The sequence below is a fragment of the Mus caroli genome, chromosome 1 (assembly GCF_900094665.2).
Source record: "Mus caroli chromosome 1, CAROLI_EIJ_v1.1, whole genome shotgun sequence".
Taxonomy (NCBI): Eukaryota; Metazoa; Chordata; class Mammalia; order Rodentia; family Muridae; genus Mus; species Mus caroli.
This window is the reverse complement of record NC_034570.1, coordinates 34,013,515-34,039,102: the sequence shown is the minus strand read 5'-3', so window position 1 is coordinate 34,039,102 and position 25,588 is coordinate 34,013,515. Positions and strand designations below refer to the sequence as shown.

The 25,588-nt window shown below is 49.5% G+C and overlaps 1 protein-coding gene across 2 annotated transcripts in view; it reads left to right on the top strand.

Annotated features, from left to right (window-relative positions):
* Positions 1 to 25,588, top strand: part of Tbc1d8 (TBC1 domain family member 8) — a 109,302-nt gene that overhangs the window by 71,269 nt on the left and 12,445 nt on the right. For both annotated transcript variants that reach the window (XM_029476619.1, XM_021185175.2), the window contains exons 3-11: positions 1,060 to 1,178; positions 2,401 to 2,629; positions 4,926 to 5,166; positions 13,705 to 13,912; positions 15,730 to 15,927; positions 16,732 to 16,896; positions 18,492 to 18,642; positions 22,519 to 22,733; positions 23,499 to 23,616. In XM_029476619.1, the coding sequence (XP_029332479.1) occupies positions 1,060 to 1,178; positions 2,401 to 2,629; positions 4,926 to 5,166; positions 13,705 to 13,912; positions 15,730 to 15,927; positions 16,732 to 16,896; positions 18,492 to 18,642; positions 22,519 to 22,733; positions 23,499 to 23,616 (1,644 nt within the window). The remainder of the gene's footprint in view (positions 1 to 1,059; positions 1,179 to 2,400; positions 2,630 to 4,925; positions 5,167 to 13,704; positions 13,913 to 15,729; positions 15,928 to 16,731; positions 16,897 to 18,491; positions 18,643 to 22,518; positions 22,734 to 23,498; positions 23,617 to 25,588) is intronic.

Below are 25,588 nucleotides of genomic sequence, written 5' to 3'. Positions count from 1 at the left end.
TTTTTTGTGTGCATTTACACTTGGGTGTGCAAGTAACATGGAGAGAAAAGAAACACACTTTTAAGTGAAACCCGCCTGCTTTGGGATGGCTAATGACTCTGGTGACTCTCTTGGCCTCCCACTTGTCTCTGGGTGACATTGAACTATGGCCCGGTAGCTTTAGTTTCTCTGGGTTTAATCTTGTCCCATTTTGAAATGGAGACTGAGAAAACTTCTGGTCAGGGACTGTACCTGTGTGCAGGAAGGGCATCTGCTCTCACAAGAGGCTGGACATGGTCCCCATGTCCAGTGTCCGTCACCCGGTACAGATGAATAGAGGGTTCCTTGAGAAGAAACGGAGACAGTGGACATGACTATGCCTTAGTTAGCGGTGGCACTTAGCACTTTGGTAGTATAGTGAGCATTTCAATTGCCTTCTAAAAAAAATTAACTGGCAGATTGCCTATGATGTAATGCTTGTGTGTGTGTGCTTTATTTTAAGATAACATGCACTGTAAGAACTCTAGATATTTGAGGGCTGCTGCTGTAAATGGCCCAAAACATCTGTAGACAGATGTTTTCTGAGGCTGCCCTGGCTGGGTCAAGCTCTGCTGCTCCCAAGTGGTGACATTCTTGTATGGTCAACAGGACTTTACAACAGGCTCTTCCACAGTGAACTTGGCTTTTCAGAGCACAGGCTACACTGTATAAGCCTGTTGGCAGTGAGTCTGCTCTCTGGGGTGTGTTCTGTGTTAGGATATCTGTGCAATTACCAACAACTCTGTCACCCCGAGTAGAGGCAGAGAAGAGGTGGACATTGCCAAAGCAGGCAAGAGGCCACAGCACACCAAAGGGTGACCCTCCCAGTCCCTGGGGCTGCCTTGTGGCTATAGGATCAGTGCCTGCAGGTGCCCAGAGGCAGGAGGGGACTCTGTTTTAATAAAGGGGGCCTCTTCTACAGCAGACTGATGCCCATAATGTAAAGTACACATAGGGTCATGCATGGCAGGAGTTGGAAACTGAGTTCACGTTTTAGCAGTTCCTTCTTTGCCTGATGTGTGTCTGTCTGTCCAAATCCAGGTGCAACGTTGGAGGAAATCAACCGGCACTGGGACTGGCTGGAGCAGAACCTGCTGCACACCCTGTCAGTCTTTGACAACAAAGATGACATCGCCAGCTTTGTCAAAGGGAAGGTGAAGGTAGGCTGGGCTTTAATGCTTCTCCCCACCTGCCTGTTCCTTCCCTTTCACTTTGGCTAAATGTTTTATTTTTTTAACACTTTGGCTACATTTTCTGTCAAGTTACATAAAACAAAGGGAATTCACTTGGTAAAAAGTAGCCTCTGTTTACTTCTGACTGGCCCTTCCCCTCTCCGTCCCTGCTGGTCACGCTTTCATACGGCCAGGACAGGCTGCCCTTGTACTGGGAGCTCCTTGGCAATCTTTAGGTAGATGGAGAGGTCAGAGTCTTCAGCTCAGAACAAGCCCTATGCCAAAGCAGCATGTTTGGGGCTGACAAACTTAGATTCTCCATGCTTTGGCGCTCACTACTTTATAAAGCATGTCTCTTTGCCAGGTGTGGAGGCTCACTTCTGTAATCTCAGCACTGGGGAGGCTGAGGCAGGAGGGTCCCAAGGGAGAGGCTGGCATGGGCTACAGAGTGAGTCAGATGTAGGAGATGTAGAAGATGCTGTCAAAGACAACAGCAGCAGCAGCAACAACAACGACAACCACAAGCCAGGGTAGTCTAGTCCCCAGGAGGCCAGGCTGATGATGGAGGAGTCTGAGGGATAAAGTGGACACCCCCCCCCACACCCTCCGCCCCTTTTGATGACCAAATATGAAGGATGCTTTCCTGTCAAGTCTGGACATTTGGCTGCTTCCCCAACCATCACCCAATTTCATCCTCCACGGCACCTCTGCACAGGCACTAAAGCACCTGGCCTCTGTTGAAGCTCTACATGCCTAATGAGAAGCCTTCCGGGACAACAGCAAACTGGGCATGCGTTTCATATGAAACAGCCCCTAAAAATCTTAATCATTATCTTATGGTTCATAATGTCAGGAGAAATTTGTAAAATTAAGTCAATTTGCTAGCTTTCAAATGGTGTATGTTGGGGGAATGTGTGTGCAGGAGGTGGTACTAGGGATCAAACTCAGATCCTCAGGCTTGGCTGCAAGCACCTTCACTCACTGAGCCATCTTGATGGCCCTTTATCAACATTTTGAACCTGACAAGGAAGATGTTTTGAAAGTATTTAATGTTTAACTCAAAGTCTCCCAAACAAGGTTGGGTTCTTCCATCTTTCGGGTCAGTTTGTCCTCTCTCGCTATCGCCCATCTGTCCTTCCGCTTGCTGTCCTCCTTCCCCTTCAGTCTAACTGTTGTCTGGCTGGCTGGGTAAGTGTCTTTCTGTCCTCAGGCTCTGATCGCGGAGGAGACCAGCAGCAGACTGGCAGAGCAGGAGGAGGAGCCCGAGAAGTTCCGAGAAGCTCTGGTGAAGTTCGAGGCCAGGTTCAACTTCCCCGAGGCGGAGAAGCTGGTCACCTACTACTCATGCTGCTGCTGGAAGGGCAGGGTGCCCCGCCAGGGCTGGCTGTACCTTAGTATCAACCACCTCTGCTTCTATTCCTTCTTCCTGGGCAAGGAACGTAAGTGTGGCTGAGCCAAGAGCCTTCTGGGCCCGAACTCACCGATGCACTCAGGCCAGGGGTGCTTAGCACCCCTAAGAGAAGCTGTGAATGGGACTATTTTCAAAGGGTGCTCTATCCATTTCCCCGTGATTTGTACAGACACTTTTTGCTTAATTACATAGGCTGCTTCTCCAAGGGGGCTTGGCTGGGGGGATGGGGGACTTGTGCCTTTTACTCCCTTAAACACTTATTTCTGGGTAACTCAAGTAGCCGCTGCCCGGTTTTTAGTAGTGCAGATGCTTTGAAAATGCAGTATATTAGCAAAAGACTGAACAGTTCTACAAGAGAATATATTCTTCTCAAAGGTTGTTATTTTATGTCTGTGGGCGTTTGTGGGCCTGGTGCCCACAGAGGCCAGTAGAGGGTGGCAGGGAATTGAACCTGGGTCCTCTGGACAAGCGATGTCTTAGTTTGGGTTTTATTGCTGTGACCAAGGCAACTCTTATAAGGGCTACAATTAATTGGGGCTGGCTTACAGGTTCAGAGGTTCAGTCCATTGTTATCAAGGTGGGAACATGGCAGCATCCAGGCAGGCATGGTGCAGGAGTCGCTGAGAGTTCTAGATCTTCATCTGAAGGCCACTAGGAGAAGACTGGCTTCCAGGCAGCTAGGATGAGGGTCTTAAAGCCCACACCTACAGTGACACACCTACTCCAACAAGGCCACACCCCCTAACAGTGCTACTCCCTGGGCCAAACATTCAAACCATCACAAGTAGTCAGTGCTCTTAACATCTCTCCACCCTGAGTGTGTGTGTGAGAGTGAGTGAGTGTGTGAAAGAGAGGGAGAGAGGCAGAAGGGACAGAGCATCAGCATCTGTCTCCATCTGCTTCCTGGCTGTGGATACAATGTAACCAGCTGCCTCAGGCTCCTGCCTTTACACCCACCACGGATTGTACCTGGGAAGTGTGAGTCCAGGTAAACACTCTTTTTCTTCAGCTGGACTTGTCAGGGAACGCTGTCACAGCAGGTAAATCCACAAATGTGATGTATCGTGCTTTTCCTTTTCTGCACCTGTGTTTCAAGTGACGCCAGCTCCAGGGGGCCACTCCTGAGCATCTATGGTGAGCTTCCTGAGCACGGGGCGCATTGTCTGCTCAGTGGCTTCACTGCGATGCTCCTGGACCCTGTGCACACTGACTGCTCTACACTGTTCCCTCTCTTTACACACGGATCACTCCCTTTTTCCCCATCTGAAATTCTTGTTGAGTTGAATACTCTTCCCTTGCCTGTTTGTGTACCCTGTCTGTAAATGGCTGTTGATCCTTCCTACCCTAATTTTGATTTTGTCCCCTCCAGGAAGCCTTCCTCTGTATCATCTGCACATGTTTATGTTTTTGTGCTGGGTTACGTACTCGTTTGCCTGTCTTCCTTATTTGAATGAGCTGCTTCAGTGCAGAATAGATAAATGACTTTTCCCTACTGGGCCAAAATATCTGACAGAGACAGGGGCAGGACTTACCTGGTTTATAGTCTCTGGGGCTTTACACTTAGAGTGTTACAACACATGTCCGGGACCTTCCTGTTTCCCTGCGGACAGGAAGGGGCCAGGAACGAGATGCATCAAAGACCCATCTCCCCTGGATAGCACCATAACATGGGACCAAGCCCCTGACATTTTAACTTTTGAAGGTACATTTCCTATCCACACAGTTGCATTGCAAACCATGACACTGGGAGCCTCACAGGCAGTTACTTAATAAACTGGACTTGGTAGTGTGAATCAATTAAGTTTGTGTGTGTGTGTAAGATACTTTGTGTGAAAGCACAGAAACAGCTAATGAACATCTTGCCAAGGATGGCACAGATCGTACCTTTTAAAATGACCAGAGCCTAGAAGACAATATTGCAAAGTAATCAGACAGAGATGGTAGAGATGGTTTTTAGCTACTTGATTCAGAGAGGGATGATTTTTGTGACATTTATTAATGACTGTACAGCTGGGTAAGTGTTCTTGAGAGAGAGAGAGTGTGCATAGCTAATTTGGCCTTGCAGAACCATGGTCCCTGGATAAGTAAGTGTGGGACATGCGGGAGCCAGCGACGTGGGAAGCTTCACCCAAATCGGTGAGGAGCCACTGGAACGAGGCTGTGTGTTCCCCAGTAACCTCCGCACAGTCCTGGACTAGACTCCCTGCCCTGGCCCAAAAGACATTTCTGTTTTTGCTATGAGAGAACTTTGAGCACTGTCTGCCACTTGATTCAAGTTTGCTCCCATCTGATGGTTGATGCCCATTTGTCCTTCTCTCTTACAGTTAAACTTGTGATCCCCTGGGTCGATATCCAGAAGCTGGAGCGAACCTCCAATGTCTTTCTCACGGACACCATCAGGATCACTACACAGAATAAGGAGCGAGACTTCTCCACGTTTCTGAACCTGGATGAGGTGTTTAAGATCATGGAGCAGCTGGCAGATGTCACGCTCCGGAGGCTGCTGGACAACGAGGTCTTTGATCTCGACCCCGACCTACAGGAGCCTAGCCAGATCACCAAGAGGTAGGGCTTCAGCACAGGTGACCCTCAGTTGCTCAGGGGACCTGTGCCGGCCTCATCTGTCATATGCACAGCTTTTGACAGCCTTAGGTACCTGGTTTTCCCCCATCTGCCTAGGCCAATGGTTCCAGGATTTCTGTGGGCATCTGACCCACATCTGCACAAGAACCTGCTATAAAACACTGTAGCCTTTTCATATGGCTGATTAAAAAGCCCAGATGCTGTGCAGGATCTCTAGAGGACTTATCCTAATACAGCATCCATGTCATATAAATAATTGTCACACTGTACTGTTTAGAGAAGAGCACTAAGGAAAGGTGTATGCATTTGGTACAGAGAGGCTGTCTTTCTAAATATTTGATTGATGGTTGTTGAATCCAAGGATACAGAGCCTACAAACACTGAGGGCCTGATGTATGTGGTGCCACTCAAATGGCCCCCTAGCCCTGGAGTCAGTCTTTTATTTCTTTATTACATTCTTCTGTTGTGTTTTTGAGTGCGTGAGCGTGGAGGTCGAAGGACAACTTGAGAGAGTTAATTCTCTCCTCCACCTTGTGGGTCCCTGGAATCAAGTCGTGTGGTCAGAATGTCTGTACCCACCAAGCCAGCTGGTGGGCGCCGTCTCTGTGGCTAACCTAGGCAGGCAGAAGTGGAAATGGTGACTGTCATTATCCCTTCTCTCCTCCAAGTGGTAGACGTGGCTTTCTGGATGGAGGTCCCCTTTTACTTCAAATATTTCCGCACATAGTGTGGGCACCCTCGTGGTACAAGTTGGTTATTCACTTTATCAGTGAACATGAAGACATTTCATTTTTAAAAAAGCATGTATTTATTTTATGTATATAAGCTTACTGTCACTGTCTTCAGACAACCCAGAAGTGGGCATCAGATCCCATTACAGATGGTTGTGAGCCACCATGTGGTTGCTGGGAATTGAACTCAGGACCTCTGGAAGAACAGCCAGTGCTCTTAACTGCTGAGCCATCTCTCCAGCATCTCTAAGACATTTTATTTTTAATGGTGCTGGACATTTCCCCCTTGTGCATGCTGGCTAGGGATGTACTCTGTCACCCAGCCAGTCCTCTTGTCAGAGTCAGAGGACTCTGGGGCGGGGGTTGGTGGTCAGGGCAGCTGGACCATTTTGATTCCTTTACTTTAGAGCCAATAGTCCTTGGGTTTATTTAGTTGGACTACACCTGACAGGCTTTGAGACGACTTTGTGAGGCAGTTGTTTGGATTGTTGCTTTAAACAAGTTCAGCATCATCACCTGAAGCTCACAACACAAGTGCTTGAGCCAGATTGGTTTGGGGCTTTGTGGATCTTGGCTGGTAAGTGTGGCATGGGTCAAAAGCTTTTGTCACACTCATGTCCTATCCGGTTGCCACCACCATCCACCTGCAGAACGATTCTGCCATCCACATTCACCCCCTGCTGGTCACTAACTGCTCTGGGAAGCTGAGCGGGCCCCTTAGTAAGGTGGGATCCTTGAGCTGTGGTTTGCAGAGAACCCATTCCACTTAATGTCTTCAAAGTTCAGCCATGCCGTGGGATGTGCCCGCGTGTGCATGCATGTGTGTGCAGGTGTGTGCACATGTGTGTCAGAGGACTTTAGGTGTGCCATTCTTCGGGAATAGCTTTGTGTCTGAGACAGGCTCACACTGCTCTGGAGCTCAGCAAGAGGGCTAGGCTGGCTTGCCAGGGAGCCTCAGGGACGTAGCAGTGGGTGACAAGGGCTTGTCACTATGCCCAGCAGGGAGCCTCAGGGACCTAGTTGTGGGTGACAAGGGCATGTCACTATGCCCAGCTGCTTATGTGGATTCTGATGATCCATCTCAGGTCATCACACTTTCAAAACAAGCTCCTTAGGACTGAAGCTTCCCCCTTCCCTCTCAGAGTTAGTCCTCTCACCTGCTGGTGCTTACCCTAGGTAAGCCTCCATCCACCAGCTGTGCCAGGTCTCTGCCTCTTGGGGTTTTAGTTCTCCTTTTTAATATTCTCGTTCATCTTCTGTTCAGTTGAAGACAGAAGCGATGAGGTGCCAGAGCTTCCTTGGCGATCAGCTTTATCTCATGACAAAGGCTGAACACACAGACCTGGGGGAAGAATGTGAATGCCCTGAAATCCAGTGTTAGAGTGGAGGGTGGAACATCAGGCTAGGGATGTTCAACCCATAGGTCTATGCAAATATCCCTTTTTAAAAAAACACAAAAATTTGCAAATACTTTGTCCCAGTCATTTTACACAGAAAACAGTCTGTGTTAAGTTCCTTCAAAACTCCACAGATGGGCTGGGGAGATAGCTTAGCAGTTAAGAGCACTGACTGGGGCTGGCGAGATGGCTCAGCAGTTAAGAGCACTGACTGCTCTTCTGAAGGTCCTGAGTTCAGTTCCCAGCAACCACATGGTGGCTCACAACCATCTGTACTGGGATCTGATGCCCTCTTCTGGGGTGTCTGAAGTTACAGTGTACTCCTATATATAAAATAAATAAATCCTTTAAAAAGAAAGAGCCATGCTGACAGAGCCCCAAATCCAACATGATGTGGGCATGCAGGTCTTTAAATAAGTAGTCCTCATAAGCTACCAGGGAAAGTTTTGCTCTTGTCTATGTTTACTCAGCTACAAGCCCGAGTCACATTGCACAAGCGTGCAGCTTGCAGCTTGCAGCTGCACAGGGGCTGGCCAGCCTTCCTGGTGTGCTTTAGTGTTGTCAACTGGACAGAGAGTCTCCTAGGAGATGAGCCTCTGAGCATGCCTGTGGGGGTTACTGTGAAGAGATAGGGTGGGCAGACAGGGGGCAGTGCATTCTCTGGCTGTGACCCTGTACTATGTTAAGATGGAGAGAGCTGTTTTAGAAGTGTCAGGGTTGGCAGTGGGCATTCACGTCCCGACTCGGGAATTGTCTCCAAGTCCTCCTCCTCGCCCAGCCCTGAGTTCTACCTGGGCACCAGGAGAAGGAAGAAAAGGGAGGACAGGAATGTGGGGGTGGCCAGCAGGTGAGTGTCCAAGGCTGGACCATCTGTGATCAGGGCTGGACCCATCTGTTCCCAGGGCTGGACCCAGGACCCACCCATACAGGTTCTGGTCTCCAGCAGCATGCCCACCTGGTTAGGGACTTTCTCTGAAGTGAAAGGTCTGGTTGCTGCCCCTTGGCTGGCTCCCATGGAGCTTTTGTCATGGCGACCAGGCCTGTGGGTGTAAACAGGTAATGACTCAGACCCCTTGGCACCCTGCCTCAGGCAGATTTTAAAGTTTGGGAAAACAGCCTACCCAGCTCAGAGAGGGACCGGAATACCTCCCCACACACCCCAGCGCTCTCCTTGATCTCATCTTGATCTCTTCCCTTCCCAGATGACTGCTTTCCAGTGGTGACCCTTAGGGTCAAAGGCCTAGGTTACTTGAGTAACTGTTTACCTATTCTGTTAGTCACCTCAGGCCTATGGTCCTTCCACTGGGGATGTGGGAGTGGGGAGGGGATGGCCCAGGCTGCCCAGTGCAGAGAGGACCTGGACCCCATATCTTTAGCAGAGCTCTGGTGGTGGGCCCTGGTTGAGGGGCGGGGGGAGGGAGGATGCTGCCGCCTGGGCAGTAGGGGTAATGGAATAAGCTGATCCTGAGATTCCCAAACAGAAAGTGTTTATCCTAAAGTTAGGGTGTGGTCAGATAGCCAACCAGTTTGTATAGGGGGAGGGCGGGGCAGCTTGGAGAGGCTGGTCTGCCTCCTGGTCTGCGGTCTCCCGGGCAGGTGGATTACTGGGATGTGTTTAGGTTGGGAGTCAAAATTACTCTTCTCCCAGTAGCTGCTGGGTTCTGGGTCCTCAGTGCAGCCCCTGCCTCTGCCCTTCTGTCTCTGCAGACCTCTTTGGCCTCATCCTACAGAGCCAGTCCACTTTCCTGGTCCCCTCCTGTGGCCCCATCAGAGTACCCACTTCCCATGGTCAGATCAGAGCAAGTGGGGAACAGGAGGGCTGCAGGGGAAGACGCATCAGCCCCACCAGGCAAGAATAAGACTGGGACCACACATTCTGAGTCAGATATGAAGCAAGCTTTATTAAATAACTGGCCAGATCTGTTCTGAGGATCCCTAGTGTGTGTGCCCAGTTCACATTAGCGTTAGGAGCTTATAAAGGGAAACCCACAAAGCTAAGTACTTCCCTCTTGTGTCCAATCAGGGGCAAGCATACACCCGACGTGCTTACACAGCTATGTGGGGTTGAACACTCATCCTGTACAACCGGTGCAACCATGCTTGTTTACTTATGGCCGTGAAAACATGTGGCTTATCTCACATGAACAGCCCCCAACATTCCAGGGAGTTCTCTGTCCTCGAGCAAGTGAAGTCACAGTTAGAGCAGAGGTTCTCAGCCTTCTGAATGCTGCTACCCTTCATGTTGTGGCGACCCCCCCCCCCACCACCAACCATAACATCATTTTCACTGCTACTTCATAACTATACTTTTACTACTGTTATGAATCGTAATGTGAATATCTGTGTCTTCCCAATGGCCTTAGCTGACCACTGTGAAAGTGTCATTCAACAACCCCCATGGGGGGGGTGTGAGGTGGTCACAACCCACAGGTTGAAAACCACTGGGTTAGCAACATATTTGTTTTATAGATCTCTTAAACACAGTGATTTAAACTTAAAACATAATGTTAGCTGTCACAAAAGAGGCATCTTTCAAGGGAAGACCCACTACCCCTCACCTTCCCACCTCCACAGACGCCCCCTGGGCTGCTCTAAGGGGATTCTCCTGGGCAGCATGGCCAGGCTCTGCTCTCTTGAGAGCCAGTGTGGGTGGTTTCCTCAGAAGCCACTTTTGCTGAAGCGTGCGGACTCCTCACCTGGACCCATGGCTGAGCAGATGAAGGAGAAGAGCCTGTCCTGTGCCTTCTCTCTTGTCTGCGTTAGCTTGAAGGTGCAGGGATTAGGTGGTGTTTCTTATGGTGGAGTCCGGGAACAGCCTCTCTCTCACACGACAGAGGGCCCCGCCCACAGTGAGGGTAGTTATACCTGCGCCTTGGAGCAGATAGAAATCTCCAGCACTCAGGAGGCAGAGGCAGGCGGATTTCTGAGTTTGAGGCCAGCCTGGTCTACAAAGTGAGTTCCAGGACAGCCAGGGCTACACAGAGAAACCCTGTCTCGAAAAAACCAAAAAAGAAAAAGAAATCTTCATCTGGCTGGCAACAGCCTTGTTCCCTCCAGCTTCAAGGTCAACGAGGCCACTCCTACCTGTCCAGGCCTCCCTCTAAGCGGGAGCTCATGGACTTGGGAGGTCAATGGACCTCTTTATATCTGTTCTCCTTTGCAGTGTGGACTGTTGAATAATCTGCTTGTCCTCATCCCTTGTGTCTCAGTCAGGGTTTCATTGCTGTGAGCAGACACCATGACCACTGCAACTCTTATAAAGGACGACATTTAACTGGGGCTGGCTTACAGTTCAGAGGTGCAGTCCATTATCATCGTAGTGGAGAAGTGTGGCTACACAGAGGCAGCAGAAGTGAACTGGCTTGACTGCTTCTCTGAGGGCTGTTCCTATTTGTCTTAGTTAGGGTGTCATTGCTATGAGCAGACACCATGACCAAGACAACTCTTACAAGGACAACATTTAATTGGGGCTGGCTTTCAGGTTCAGAGGTTCAGTCCATTGTTATCAAGGCAGGAACATGGCAGCATCCAGGCAGGCATAGTGCAGGAGGAGCTGAGAGTTCTACATATTCATCTGAAGGCTGCTAGCAGAAGACTGGCTTCCAGGCAGCTAGGATGAGGGTCTTAAAGCCCGCTCCCACAGTGACACACCTACTCCAACAAGGCCTCCCCTCATAATAGTGCCACTCCCTGGGCCAAGCATATACAAACCACCACAGTGTTCAAACCACCCCTGCTTGTTTCTTAACTGGCATGTCAGGGTGGGACGTTGAACTTAGCTTTTGGGTCCACAGGTGCCCAAACTCTGGCCTTGACAATTCTGGTCATGTTCTGAGTGAGTACACATTTGAGAGGGAACTCTTCCATGTGGACAGGAACACCGAGAAAAAGCACCATCTGCCCTTGGAGCCTTGTTCCTGAGTTGCTAATCCTTGCACTTTCCAGAGACATAGCCATGCCCTGTTGAGGCAAGCCGGCAGCCTAAGACCCACTTTGGCCTTTCTGAACCCAGATGGAACAAGGCATGATCAGTCAGATGTCCTATATTGGATATGGCTAGAGATCTTGAGTGCCGAGGTGAGGAAGGCTGGCCTAGCCTGTCACTCAGTCTGAGCTTGTGGCTGCTGCTGATACACAGCTGCATCCTGTGTGGCCTGAGTAAGCAGATGGGGTGAGAGTTGGCCTGTCAGCCCAGATGCAGCTCTTCTGTAAAGCGTTCCAGAGGGTTGCTGAGAGAAGAGAGAGGGAGAAATCTGCTTTTGGCACATTTGTCTGATCTAGGAGGGACATCTAGTCTGGACTAAATAAATTCTGGATTTGTGGGGAGAGTAATAAATTCTTTCCCTCTAAGTTTTTAGGATTGCTTGCGTTTCTAAGTCCCTGACATCTTAGGAATGGAAGCTAAGTTTAATAAAGGCATGCCTGGAGTCTAGAGCTAGAACCTTCTGGTTTGAGTCTGCTGCTACTGGGTCAATACCACCCTCACGTGTGCTTCTTCAGAGGCTGCTAGCCTGAGCTGGCTAGTGTATCCCAAGTATTAGCTCTGCTGTGTGCTGGCCTTTCTGTAGAAGGAAGGATTGGGAGGCCCCATGGTGGCCCTGCTGTTAAGGTCTAGATTCTAGCTCTCCTTACCCTCACAGCTGGCATGCACAGGAGTCTCAGGCTAACAGGGCCCCTCCTTCCCTGATGCCAGCCAGGAGCCAGAGATAGCTTAAATATCAGGCAGTGCTATGGTCGTGTGGTATAGCACCTCCCCACTCCTCTAAAGAAAGACGGGCCCCTTACTCAGCCATGTTGGCCCTCACTGGCCTCAAAGCCCCCACCCCATTGCTGTCTGTCTGTCTGTCTGTCTGTGCGACTATGGCATTAAGGCTTCTTTACTAAATCCCCCACAAAATAAGACAGTCCTTCTCAGTGCCACTTGAGTCACTTGAGTTTGGAGTTTACCCCTAACCTTTTGTCTGAGAAGGAAGTGACCAAACCCTGCCTGAGAGGATGGGCTGGTGATGACCCTCATATGGGGCTGGCTTCTTACTACACAGGGCCCTGTTGATGTTTTAGCTGTGCTGGGATGATGTAAGGATTTGTCAGCTACTGTGTGGCCAGAATCAGGCTGAGGTCTCTGTGTCTGGCCCCATACTTAGCGTATTTAAGCTTCATCCAAATCGCCATGTGTATCAAGACCTTTCCTCCTGTGTTGTGGCTGAGTACTTTCTATCCAATTAAAGAGACATGCCACGTTGTATTTAGCTGTTCATCAGTTGGTGGATATTTGGGCCACTTTTTGTTATTGTTAGCGTTAATGTTAGTATGTGAGTTGTTAGCAGGCCTACATGTCTCTTGTTTGTGGATTCCCAGGAGTAGAATTTCTGGGTAAATGGTGAGTCTCCCTTAAGCAGTAAGACTGGTTTCCTACACAAAGCACGTCACTTCACATGCCCACCAAAAGCGTGTGAAGGCTACGATTCCCCATACCCTGGGCAACACTCAGTGGCTTGGGGTTTTACTGTTGGGAACAGACACCATGACTCTTAGAAAGGAAAACATTTCATCCTTCGGGACTCCAGAAGTTTAGACCATGATCATCACAGCAGGAAGCATGGCGGCGTGCAGACAGACATGGTGCAGGCGAGGGAGCTGAGAGTTCTGCATCTTGATCCTCAGGGAGCAGCAGGAGACTGGGTCCACACTGACTGTAGCCTGAGCTTCTGAGACCTCAAAGCCCACCCTCACAGTGACACACTTGCTCCAGCAAGGTCACACCTATTCCAACAAGGCCACACCTCCTAATAATAGTGCCACTCCCTATGGGCCAAGTATTCAAACACTCGAGTCTATGGGGCCATTCCTATTCAAGCCACCACACTTAAAGTAACCTGACTTTTTGATATTTACATTTTTATGCCATTTTTTGTGGTTAAACCAAACCAGCCAGGCATGCTTATTTCTTTAAAGATGGATGTGTATGGGCGCTTTGCCTGCATGCGTTTGTCTGTGCACCACATATAGGCCTTGTGCTTGTGGGGGCCATAAGAGGGCATTGGATCTTCCCTGGAACTAGAATTATAGACAAGTGTGAGACTCTGTGAGGGTACTAGGATGGAACCTGGGTGCTCTGGAAGAGCAGCCTGCGCTTTTGACCTCAGGGTCTTCTGGCCAGCCCCCAGGGATGTGCATCCTGATTCATGGCTCATGGGTTATCTCTGTGTAGACTCAGGAAGCTCTGCTTGCTTTAGGGGTTGGCTGTGAACTTGGAGCCCAGGGATGACTCGGTCTCTGGAAAATACTACCAGTCTGCATGCCCTTGCTGTCCAGCTGGGCCAGTGGGCGTCGAGGTATTTTTTTCTCTGTGAGCTTGTATGTTCATTCTCTCTGTCCCCATTGCTCCCCAGGGACCTGGAGGCCAGAGCACAGAATGAGTTCTTCCGGGCTTTCTTCAGGCTGCCGAGGGAGGAGAAGCTGCACACTGTGGCAGATTGTTCCCTCTGGACGCCCTTCAGTCGCTGCCACACGGCTGGACGGATATTCTCCTCTGACAGCTACATCTGCTTTGCCAGCAGAGAGGATGGCTGCTGTAACGTTGTGCTTCCCCTGAGAGAGGTAGACTTAACATCTTTCACCCATGCTTGCCTGCTTTGCGCTCCTGAAGCACCCTTTGCAATTTGTACCCAAGTGTTTGAGTCTGTTTTATGTTGCTCAAACACAAAACACTCAAGGCCAGATAAACTTATAAAGAAAAGAGGGTTAGCTCATTTAAAAAAAAAAAAAAAAGATGTTATGTTTTGTTTGGGCTTAGATCTGATCGAGGCCTTATCAAAAAAAATGGTGATGTAGTGGCTGGAGATATCACATGGTAAAACAAAGAGCAAAGGCCAGTCCTGTTGCTGTTCCAAGTGACCTACTTTCTGACAACTGACTGAGGTCTCCTGAGAACTGTATTAGTCCTTTCTGGGGGAAATGTTCCCAGAGGCCCAACCATAGCAACCCCACCTCCTCTTATCACAGCTTCACAGGGACCATGCTCTTCACTAGTGAGCCTCTGGGGTCCCGTGGAAATCATATCCAAACCACAGACTCTGCTGCTGCTGCTGCTGCTGCTGCCGCCCTGTCAGGGCAGAGGAAGGGTGGCCACATACCAGGACTTTATTCTAAAGATGGCCCTCTGGTTCTCTGAGGAGCAGAACCTGAGTTGCTCATTCCTGGGGTGGCTGTGGCTCTTCTGGTGTTGCTTTAACAGCCCAGAGTTTGCCTATAAGGGCTGGGTAAAGAGAGCGTTCCAACCTCCTCCTCACTGGTGAAGCCACTGTTAAAGAGTGTGCCGGGAATGAGAGCTCTCCCCTTTCACCACCCCTCACCACCACCCCCCGAGAGAGAAGCAACCTATAAAAAGTGTCACCTGCAGAAACCAAACGGCCACTTCCTCGGCTTACTACACTCCTAGAACTTCAGCTTAAAAATGTAAAGTTAAGTATTTTACTGTAAAATATCATAATTCGGGGCTGGAGAGACAGCTCAGCAGTTAAGAGCACTGACTGCTCTTCCAGAGGTCCTGAGTTCAATTCCCAGCAACCATATGGTGGCTCACAACCATCTGTAATGGGATCTGATGCCCTCTTCTGGTGTGTGTCTGAAGACAGCTACAGTGCTGGAGTCTGGCTGCTTAATTATTTAGAAGGTTCACCTCCCCCTCCCCTCCTCTGATCTCCATGTTGTTATTATGCAATTAACATGCTCTTTTTATAAACAGTCAACTAAGAAAGCCACGTCAGGTGTGGTCCCAGCTCTTGGGAGGCAGGAGCAGGCAGATTTCTATGAGTTCAAGGCCAGCCTGGTCCACACAGTGAGTTCCAGACCAGCCAGTGCTACATAGCTAAACCCTGTCTTCAAAAAGAAAAATAAGAGCTCTCCAGAACCCGCATCACGTAATTCATCCCCTTAGCCACTGCTAGGTGTGCATTTCAATGGCACCAAGTATGTTCACTCTGTTACATAACCATTCCCACTATCACCTCCAGGATGTCCATCTTCCCAACTTGAGACTAAAGCCCTCAGTGCAGTCATTCAGCACTCCTACTTGTTTGTGCTCCTAGCTGCTGAGCCGCCTTTCCAGCCCTGGTATTTATCTTTTTTATGAGTGACTTATTCCAGGTAGCCCAGCTCCCCCAGGCTTCATCTATGATGTAGTATGGGTTGGAGTTTCTTTTGGGGGGGGGCAGATTGCTACTTTGTGATCTGTTTGCCAAGCCACTCAACCTGTGCACAGCGCCTTGGGCTGCTGCCCCCTTGTGGCACTGACAGGTAACACTGCCCAGCCCACTTTCCTGCCTTTGCACGGAGTTCTTCCTGGATGTGTCTGAGGGCATGATCACACACCTGCCAGGCTCCTGTCTTATACTTGTGTGTCATCTCTGTTCCAGGTAGTGAGCATTGAGAAGATGGAAGACACGAGCCTGCTGCCCAACCCCATCATCGTGAGCATCCGCAGCAAGATGGCCTTCCAGTTCATTGAGCTCAAGGACAGAGAGAACTTGGTGGAGGGCCTGCTGCTGAGACTGAAGCAGGTCCACGCCAACCACCCTGTGCACTATGAGACCTCGCCAAGTGATGATGACATGGTAGGAGCCTTTACAGGGACAGCATCCCATGACTTTTCTTGTGACCTCTGGGAGGGCCATGGCCTCCAAAGGGAGTGCTTGGAAAGACAGGCCGTGTGTGTGTGTGTGTGTGTGTGTGTGTGTGTGTAGGGGGAGATGGGTGGGCCGTTCATTAGTGTGATGTCACATCTGATGGCTCTGGTGTTCTGAGTTGGGGGATGCCTGGAGCAGAAGGGCCCATGGGGTCACCTGCACCTTGGAGGGTTGACGCTCCACATACTGCCTGGGTTAGAGAAGTTGATATGACACCCCTTCCCCTCCAGGTTAGAGGAGCAGTGGGACACCCCTCCCCGTGGGGACACTTGTCATATTCTTGAAGCGCAGGTATCCCCTTTTCAAGGTTGCTGGGGCTGATGCTCAGGGTAGCTATAATCTGTTAAGAGGGAGAGTTTTGCATCCTAAGACTGGAGAGATACAAGAATGTACTTGGGTTTGCTGGTCCATCATTAGCCGTGATTTCCATTAGGAAACATCTTTTCATCTTTAAATTTCCGTGAATGTGTTATGAGCATATATGTATACATGTATGTGGACATATGTGGGTACACAGGAATCATCCTGATCATTGAGGCAGGCTCTCTCAGTCAGACTCAGAGTGTGCTACACGGCTACTCTCCCTAGCCAGCTTGCCCTGGGATCCCGTCTGTCACACGTACCTGACAGTAACAGCGGGTTCTAGGTATTCAGTCGCTGGTCGCATGCTTGGTTGGGCTCCACTTTTTAGCTGACACGCAGTGCTCTCTGCCTCCTCTCTTTGACTTGTAGGCTTCACCTGTGTTTTACTCAACAAGCACCTGCACTGACAAGTTTGGGGATCTTGAGATGGTGTCTTCTCAAAGTATCGAAGAGAGAGAGAAGGAGAAGCCACACCCCGAGCCCCTGACTGCTGTCTTCCAGCAGTCTGGCAGCCAGAGCCCGGACTCCCGCCTGGTGAGTGAGATGCCCGGGAGCGGCGTGCGCTCTGGGTGGCCATCGCTTCTTTTGTCCTAGGCACCAAGTGAAGGGCAGTAGGGAGCTGGCTCCTCTCGGAGTGAGGCCTGCCCAGAGGATGGTGCTGCCCCTATAGGTTTCCGGGTGTGCAATGAGTCTGTTACTAGTCAGGCCTTCTGTGTATGCCTTTCACACGGGTTTTTCTTTGCTCCTCACTGAACCTGAAGTTTGCATTTTGGCCAGACTGGCAGAATCCTGGGATCCACCTGTCTCTGCCTCCTCCCTATCCCTGGACCCCAACACTGAAATTACTGTATTTTCACCTGGGTGATGGAGATTCAAACTCAAGTCTTCATGTTTGTACCACAAGCCCTCCTTACTCACAGACCCATTTCCCCAGGCCCTGTTGCTTAATTAATTATTAAGTTTTTAAAAAAGGATTTTATTTATTTATTATTATAAGTAAGTACACTGTAGCTGTCTTCAGACACACCAGAAGAGGGCGTCAGATCTCATTACAGGTGGTTGTGAGCCACCATGTGGTTGCTGGGAATTAAACTCAGAACCTCCAGAAGAGCAGTCAGTGCTCTTAACCACTGAGCCATCTCTCCAGCCCCTGTTGCTTAATTTATAATAGGGCGGTAGGAGTCATGTATAGTTGGTGAATAGACTGGAATGGGACCCTGGCTGGCAGGCAGGCAGGCAGCCAGGCAGCCACAGGCCCAGGTGGTAGCTCCAAGAACAACTAGCAAGCATGCAGCTTCCTAGCTACCAGCCTTTTAAATCCAAACTGAGTCTTCTTAATTGCTGTATACACTATGTTCAGCCATTCCTTGTCCGAATGACCAAAAATGTAGGTTTATGAATATGTTACTCACATTATTGGACAGTAATTATTACAAATAGTAGCTACTATCTTATAAAAGACCTGATACTCCTGACATATGAACAGTTTTAAAGGACTTTTAGAGAAATAAATGTCCCCCTCGTTTCTGATAATGAGAATGCGCTTTGCAGAGGTGGCTCAGTGGTTCAAAGCACTTGTGTCTTTTACAGAGACCCAACCCAACTTCCCCTAACTACAGTCCCAGGGAATCCACACCCCTTCTGACTCCTGCAAACACATTTATATAAAAGACATTTTTTTTTAAAAAATTGAAAATATTTTTTTTCCAGGTTTCAGTTTTCCCCCCTTCTGTCAGGAAGCTCAGGGCATGCTGGGTGCCTGTTACAGTCTGCAGACATTGGAGTCGAGTGGTGTTTTAGCAGTTGGCTTTGTGTCAGTGCCCCAAAGAGGCATTGCCCAAATTCCCCATTGCATCTGTCTCTCCCATCCAGTCTGAGCTGCCTCTGTACTTGGTGACATGTTCCTGTTATGAACTGTGCACTGTGTTCACACAGACGTCTCTGCAGGGCTCCTTGGGGCTCTGTGTTATTTGTCCTGGATTCTTTATGCCTGGCAGCGGCTCATACATGTTGCGTGTGTGAACACTGTTATCACTGCTCTTCCTGTTGGTCCCTGATAAACTGAGACATTCTTTATACTGTTACTGATTATGGCTTCTTGTCACCTTAACAAACACCTCCATTTCCAGTCCCGGGAGCAGATAAAAATCAGTCTGTGGAACGACCACTTTGTAGAGTACGGTCGGACCGTGTGCATGTTCCGCACTGAAAAGATCCGGAAGTTGGTGGCCATGGGGATCCCCGAGTCTTTACGTGGAAGGCTGTGGCTGCTTTTCTCAGGTAGGTTTCGGTGTGTTCAAACTCTTTGTAGTCTTTGGAATAGATTCTGGAATGGCCTTCCTGTGAGCAGCATGAAAGGGTTGTCTCTGTAAACCACCGTCATGGAGTTGGGATCCCCTGGTTAGCTGCGGTGCCCCCTCAGGAAGTATGAGGTCCAGAGCAGTGACCTTCTCCTTATCAGTGGCTTCATGAATTAGATGTGGTGGTGTGTGCCTGTACTCTCAGTGCTGGAGATGCTGGGATAGGTAGGATTGAAAGTTCCTAGCCAAGCTTGGGTATGTAACAGGACCAATCTCACCCCTTTATTCACAAATGACAAACAAAACTGTAAGCCTACTCCTGGTGCTGAGACGTTCACCTGTGATCCCAGCACTTGGGAAGTAGAGACAGGAGGATCAGAAGTTAAAGGCAAGCCTCAGATATATGAGTTCAAGGCAGCCTGGGCTACAGGGGCTGGAGAGATGGCTCAGTGGTTTAGAGTACTGACTGCTTGCCCAAGGGATCCTGAGTTCAAATCCCAGCAACCACATGGTGGCTCACAACCACCTGTAATGAGATCTGATGCCCTCTTCTGGTGTGTCTGAAGACAGCTACAGCATGTTCATACACACCCACCCACCCACCCCCCCCCCCACACACAAAATCTTTAAAAAAAAAAAAGAAATGAAATGAAACCACCTGGATATAAAGTGTCTTTATTGGATTTGAGCCCAGATAGGGTCAACACAGAAAAACTGTATTTGCTGACTGGTGCTGTGTAGCGTTGAACTGAATTTCTCAGTGCAGTTTCTATTGTCCCTTTTTCCACTGGAAATGTGGTACCCAGTGAGGTGAGATTGTAGATGTTGTCTGGTTACTTTTCAAATACCACTTGGATCCTCAGAGAGGGCCTCATCAGGCCTCGGTAGGATGGTAGTCCTCTCTCTCTGGCTGCTGGGTACCATCTTAAGAGTCTTACAAGAGGCCGGGCGTGGTGGCGCACGCCTTTAATCCCAGCACTTGGGTGGCAGAGGCAGGCGGNTGAGTTCGAGGCCAGTCTGGTCTACAAAGTGAGTTCCAGGACAGCCAGGGCTATACAGAGAAACCCTGTCTCGAAAAACCAAAAAAAAAAAAAGAGTCTTACAAGAATATTTACTGAAGCGTGGGCTGAGGTGTGAATGACTTCAGAAGCTTCCTACCCAGGCTGGAAGCAGGTCAGCCGCCCCCCCCCACCCAGGGATGGCTTTGTCCTGCTAGGCAAAAGTGCCAGGCCAAGGAGGGCCCTACCCTCTGTGCTGTGACTGTAACCCCTGTCAGGTGCCGTGGGTACATGGCCGGGAGCTGCTTTCCCATATGAGCCTGCTCGACTGTGGTGACTGGTGCGGATCTGAGGGATGTGCCCGGGCACCATTCTGTCCCTGTTCACCCTTTCTGAGTGTCTGTCTTGGTTACTGATCTGTTGCTATGAGGAGACACTGTGACCAAGGTAACTTACAAAATAAATTCAATTGGCTTGCTCCATGGCCATCATGGTGAGGAACAGATCAGCAGGAAGGCAAGCATGCTACTGGGCAGCAGCTCAGCTCACATGTAATCTGCAAGTTGTAGACAGACAGACAGACAGACAGACAGAGTACACTAGGCCTGGTGTAGGCTTTTGAAACCTCAAAGCCAACCCTAGTGACACACCTTTTTTAACATGGCCACACCCCCTCTGACCTGGCCACACCTCTTCTGACATGGCTACACTCCTAATATTTCCTTACCAGTTCACCAACTAGGCACTCAAATACATGAGCTTATGGGGGCCATTCTCATTCGAACCACTACACTCAGGCTAGACCCTTCCCCAGACTTTCCTCATAGCCATCCTTGCTAGTGACCGCACTATCTCTCCCATTATCTATCCCCCCATAGTCTCCTTTCTCCCTCTTGCATCAATTTGGTTCTGCCCCTTTCCTGTCCAAGATTCCTGCCCATTCATCTTAATGCACTGCAGTAACTGTACAGCCGCTGCCTAGGCCAACCTTGGCCATGTTCCTTCAAGCTCCTCTTACTAATGTCTGGCCCATCACTGGGCAGGCACCCACCCTCCTGCTTCCCAGGGTATAATAGTAACTTATTCACCTGCTCTAATTGTCTCTCCATGGTTTCCTGCCTCAGTCTGCTAACCTAGGCCCAGTCCTGGAAGCTTCTAGCCTCTGTACAGTCTTACCTAGGCCTAGAAGGTTTTCAGCCTCTGAGACTTGCTGCTGGATAAGCTCACTCTTTTCTAGCTTTCTAAATTCTGGCTGGCTGGTCTACTCCGCTGTTCTGGCTCTAACTCCTCTCCAAACTGATTCAGTCTGGTTTCTCTTGGCTTCTTTTGAATTGCTCTGCTTGGCCTCATACTAACTTTGGCAACCTGGTTTAATCTGCTGGCTCCTCCTCATTCCCTGGCTCGCTCTGTCTATACTTGTGTCTGGCTTGGTCTCTCTTCATCCTGCCTCTGTACCACTGTCCTGATGGAACTGCCGCCGCCTCCTCCAGCTCTCTCTCTTAAGTAGCCTCTCTTTTCTCTCTTCTCCTGAGAGTTGGGCAGATCCTATTCTGTCAAATCTCTCTCTGTCTCATCACTTTGTCTCTCACTTTTAAACATGGCTGCTTCCTTTCATAAACTAACTTTACATTCATTGTTTGGGATTAAAAGTGTATACCTAAGGGATCAAAGGTCTGGACCTAAGCTTTTCTGTACCTGAAACTTGTTCTATTTCAGGCTGGCCTTGAATTTAGAGATGTGCTTGCCTCTGTCAGTCTGTATTCCAGCCAGATCAAGCAGACCTAGAAAGGTCTTTGCATATTATCTCTTGTCAGAGCAGCCATGTTCTGAATTAAAATCTCTCTGTACCTGTGTCTTCAGCAGCTACCTGTCACACACACACACACACACACACACACACACACACACACACACACCCCGTGCTGGGCCCCCCTTAAAACTTCTTGGGTAGAGCTGTTTTGTTTCACACGGTATACAGGGATGAATAGGCCATCAGCTCATGAGGGACTGTCTGCTGGTGCTAGTGTTTGCTCTGCTGGCAGGAGGGTAACCATAGTGTTCAAGCAGCTGTCAGCCACCAGCTCATACATGTGAGAACCGTCTCGTGACGTGATTGTCGCTCTGCTGGGGGATCACAGTTGCTCGATGCAGAGGGGAGTTGAGGCGCAGGGCTGTTTTTACTATACCTATTTAGGACTTAAAACCTTGCCTAACCTTTGTGAGAATGCTGTCTAATTCTGTTCTCTCTCCCTTTGGGAGCTCACCGTGTGTGTTCTGGGGCAGGTCCTCACATCCACCAGCCATTTGTCTCTCAGCACCTGCCTGGTTGAAGCCTGGGCCTTGGCTTTGGGATGGTGGCTAGTGTGCTCTGGGTTGTCCCTGCTGGCTGCTGTGGGCTGCTTGCCAGTGCTTTGCTAGCCTTAATCTGGGTTGTGCTTTCTTGTGCTCTTTGCAACAAGAGATAAATTGTCAGAGATACATGACAATTTATTGTTGAATTAACACAGGGCAATTGTACATGGGCTTGTGTACATCTGGGCAGTGCAGATATACACATATTAATAACTCGACTGCTTCAGGTATATATTTGGGATTGAATCCAGGGCCGTTCTCATGCTCCCTAGGAAGTGCTTTGTTACAGAGCTGCATTCTGCCTGGTTTGTGGAATGGACCATTTGCCTTTCTGGATGGCACTATTCTTTCTTTCTTTCTAAAGAAAGAGCTACTTTCTTTCTTTCTTCCTATTTTTGGGCCAGTCTGCCGGGGAGCGTGGAGGCCTCAGAATGTTTTATTGCAGTTATTGCCGCATCCCTCACCTGTCAAGCCATCATCGTGAAACGTTGCTCTCCACTCCTCAGATGCTGTGACGGACTTGGCCTCGCACCCTGGGTACTATGGGAATCTGGTGGAGCAGTCTCTGGGGCGCTGCTGCCTGGTGACAGAGGAGATAGAGAGGGACCTGCACCGCTCTCTCCCTGAGCACCCTGCCTTCCAGAATGAAACTGGCATTGCTGCCTTGAGGCGGGTGCTGACAGCGTATGCCCACCGGAACCCCAGGATTGGATACTGCCAGGTGAAGTGGCACACATGGAGCCGTGAGGATTGTGTATTGTGTGTGCCGTGGTCACCCCGGGCTTCTGCTCTGTTCCTAGCCATCTGGACAAGCACCTTCCCCAGAACTAATATTCCAAACTGCTGTCCAGTCAAACGGGTCGATCAGCTGGGAAGGGGGCTCTGGGGGCGGATGTCAGGATGGGCAGGCGCCATGCACATTGGAGACGGAGTGGGCTAATTACCATGGAGCCATTGCAGCAATCATAGGGTTGATGTGGCAGTGCGCACACGGAGGAAAGGGTGTTTGGGGCAGTCACTTTCCTGTTGGAATTGCGAGTGGAGAAAAAGGTCTGTGAGCCCTTCCAAGTGGGAGGATGCAGCCAGCAAGTGCCACGTAATCCAGGGATTCAAACAGTAGGAGACTGGGTCAGAAGCCCTGACATTTGCAAATAGAAAATGTAATTTTCTGGTAACAACAGAGCCAGTGGGTAGTCAGAGTACATATATGTATCTCTGCTGTCTGAATGTACAGAAAATAGCCATATTGGCCCAAGGTTGAAGCCATCTTACAGCTAACCATGATGTAGACCAACTATTCAACTCAAGATCACTCCACTTGTGCTGACATTAATAACATCATGCTTGGGGAAACTCCCCTGTGCGTTGCTTGGGATTGTTTTGGTTTGTAGTTCAAATCCAGGGCTTTTCCCATGCATGCTGGGGATGTTCGTGTGGCACTAGGTAGTCTGGGCACTAACGGTCCCCTTTGTGGCCCTCCATGCAGTCCATGAACATCCTGACCTCTGTGTTGCTGCTGTATGCCAAAGAGGAGGAAGCCTTCTGGCTGCTGGTTGCTGTGTGTGAGCGGATGCTGCCTGATTACTTCAACCACCGGGTGATTGGTAAACTGCCTTCCTCCCCTCCCTCTTCCTCTTCTCCCTCCTCCTCCCCTCCTCCTCCGTATCTGGGGAGTGGTGCCTGAGCTTGGGGAGGACAGACATTGTTAGCTGTGCTCATAACTCACCTCTGCTCTCCTCAGCCACACACACACACACACACACACACACACACACACACGGTTTTAACTTAGGGAAATCCTCTCTTGTCGTACCAACAAAGTAAAAGCAGGTAACACCATGGGACACCTATGGCGCTTGGGTTGAAATAAATAGCTGATCCACAAAGGGGAAGGGAGAGTCCCCAGGTCGGAGGAACCCATCCATGTAAGCCACCAGGGGCTGCCTAGGTGCTGTGGCCTGGAAAGGGAAAGGTGGTGCTCTGAGTTTACATTAGTCTGCTTTTTGATACTTGGTACTGGTCACTTAAGAGACAGGTTGGTTGACTCAGTTTTGAAGGCTGGAGGGTCCAGCACCTGCACAGAGATGTTCAGGCGAGGGCTCCATCTTGGGGGAATGCATGTTGGATCACATGATCACATTTCCAACCAGGAAGTAGAGAGAGTTAGGTGAGAATACGCATGCTCCTTTTCTTACAGCCTTTGTGGGAGAGCCATCTTGTCCCCCTAGACCTGAGCATCTCTCATTAGGTCCTGCCTCCAAATAACACCACCTGGAAAACAAGCCTTAACACAAGACCTTCTGGGACTCGGCAGGACTCAACTGTATCCTGACCTTAGCAGGGTACAGTGAGCCTGCAGCTGGTCAGCCTGCCCTGGGTAGATCATCTCTGGTGTGATTTAGGTGTGGATGTACAGTCTCTGGCTCCACAACCTCCTAGTGGAGAAGGCACTACATCAAGGTGGGTGATATTCTTAGGGGTCCTTCTTGGTAATCCAGACAAGGCATCAAAGAGGTTGACAGTTAGGGTAGCCGGCGTGGTGGTGCACATCTTGAGTCCTAGCATTTGGGAGGCGGAGGCAGGAGGATTTCTGTGAGTTTGAGACCAGCCTGGTCTGAATAGTGAGTTTCCAGGCCAGCCAGACCTTTACAGAGAGATCCTGCATTGAAAAACTAAACAAAAATGAATAAAATTAAGGTGGCCAGGCAGGCAAGATGGCTCCGTGGGTAAATGTACTGTGTGCTAGGCATTATGACCTGAGAGTGATCCCTAGGACCCGAGTGGTGGAAGAAGAGCAATGGCTTCAGCACGTTGTTCTCTTACTCTGTGTGTGCCCTCCTCTACCTCTCTCTCTGTCTCTGTCTCTTTCTTTGTCTCTCTCTCTCATGCATACACATATAGACACATACATACATGTGCACATGAATAAATATAATTTAAAAATAAAGAAATCAGCTGGGCGTGGTGGCGCACGCCTTTAAACCCAGCACTCGGGAGGCGGAGGCAGGCGGATTTCTGAGTTCGAGGCCAGCCTGGTCTACAAAGTGAGCTCCAGGACAGCCAGGGCTATACAGAGAAACCCTGTCTCGTAAAACCAAAAAAAAAAAAAAAATAATAAAGAAAGAAAGAAAGAAAGAAAGAAATCAGGGTGTCAGTATATAAACAAACAAAAGAATCAGGTAAATAGAGAATTTGGTGCCTGGCTGGCTGTAGGGCCCAACTGGAAGCTGATATCTTTGAAGACTGCTTTCTAAGAACTGAAGGGTCTGTCGGCCTGTAACAGTAAGAAATGGAGTGGGGGATGTGTGTGCGCAGGCTGTGTGTTATTTTGGATATATGTGTGCCCTTGATGGGTACCTGGCTCTTTTCCTTGCCCGAGTGGGTGGTGGGCAGCTGGCTTCACTTCCTGTTTCACTTGATTTTGTGGGAGGTGTGCAAAAAATTAAGAAATGAGTTGTGGTGTGGTTGGAAGAAGCATCGTCAAAAACCACTGGTTGCTAAGTGTTCCTATAAGGCAGCTTGCAGTCTCTCTCTCTCTCTCTCTCTCTCTCTCTCTCTCTCTCTCTCTCTCTCTCT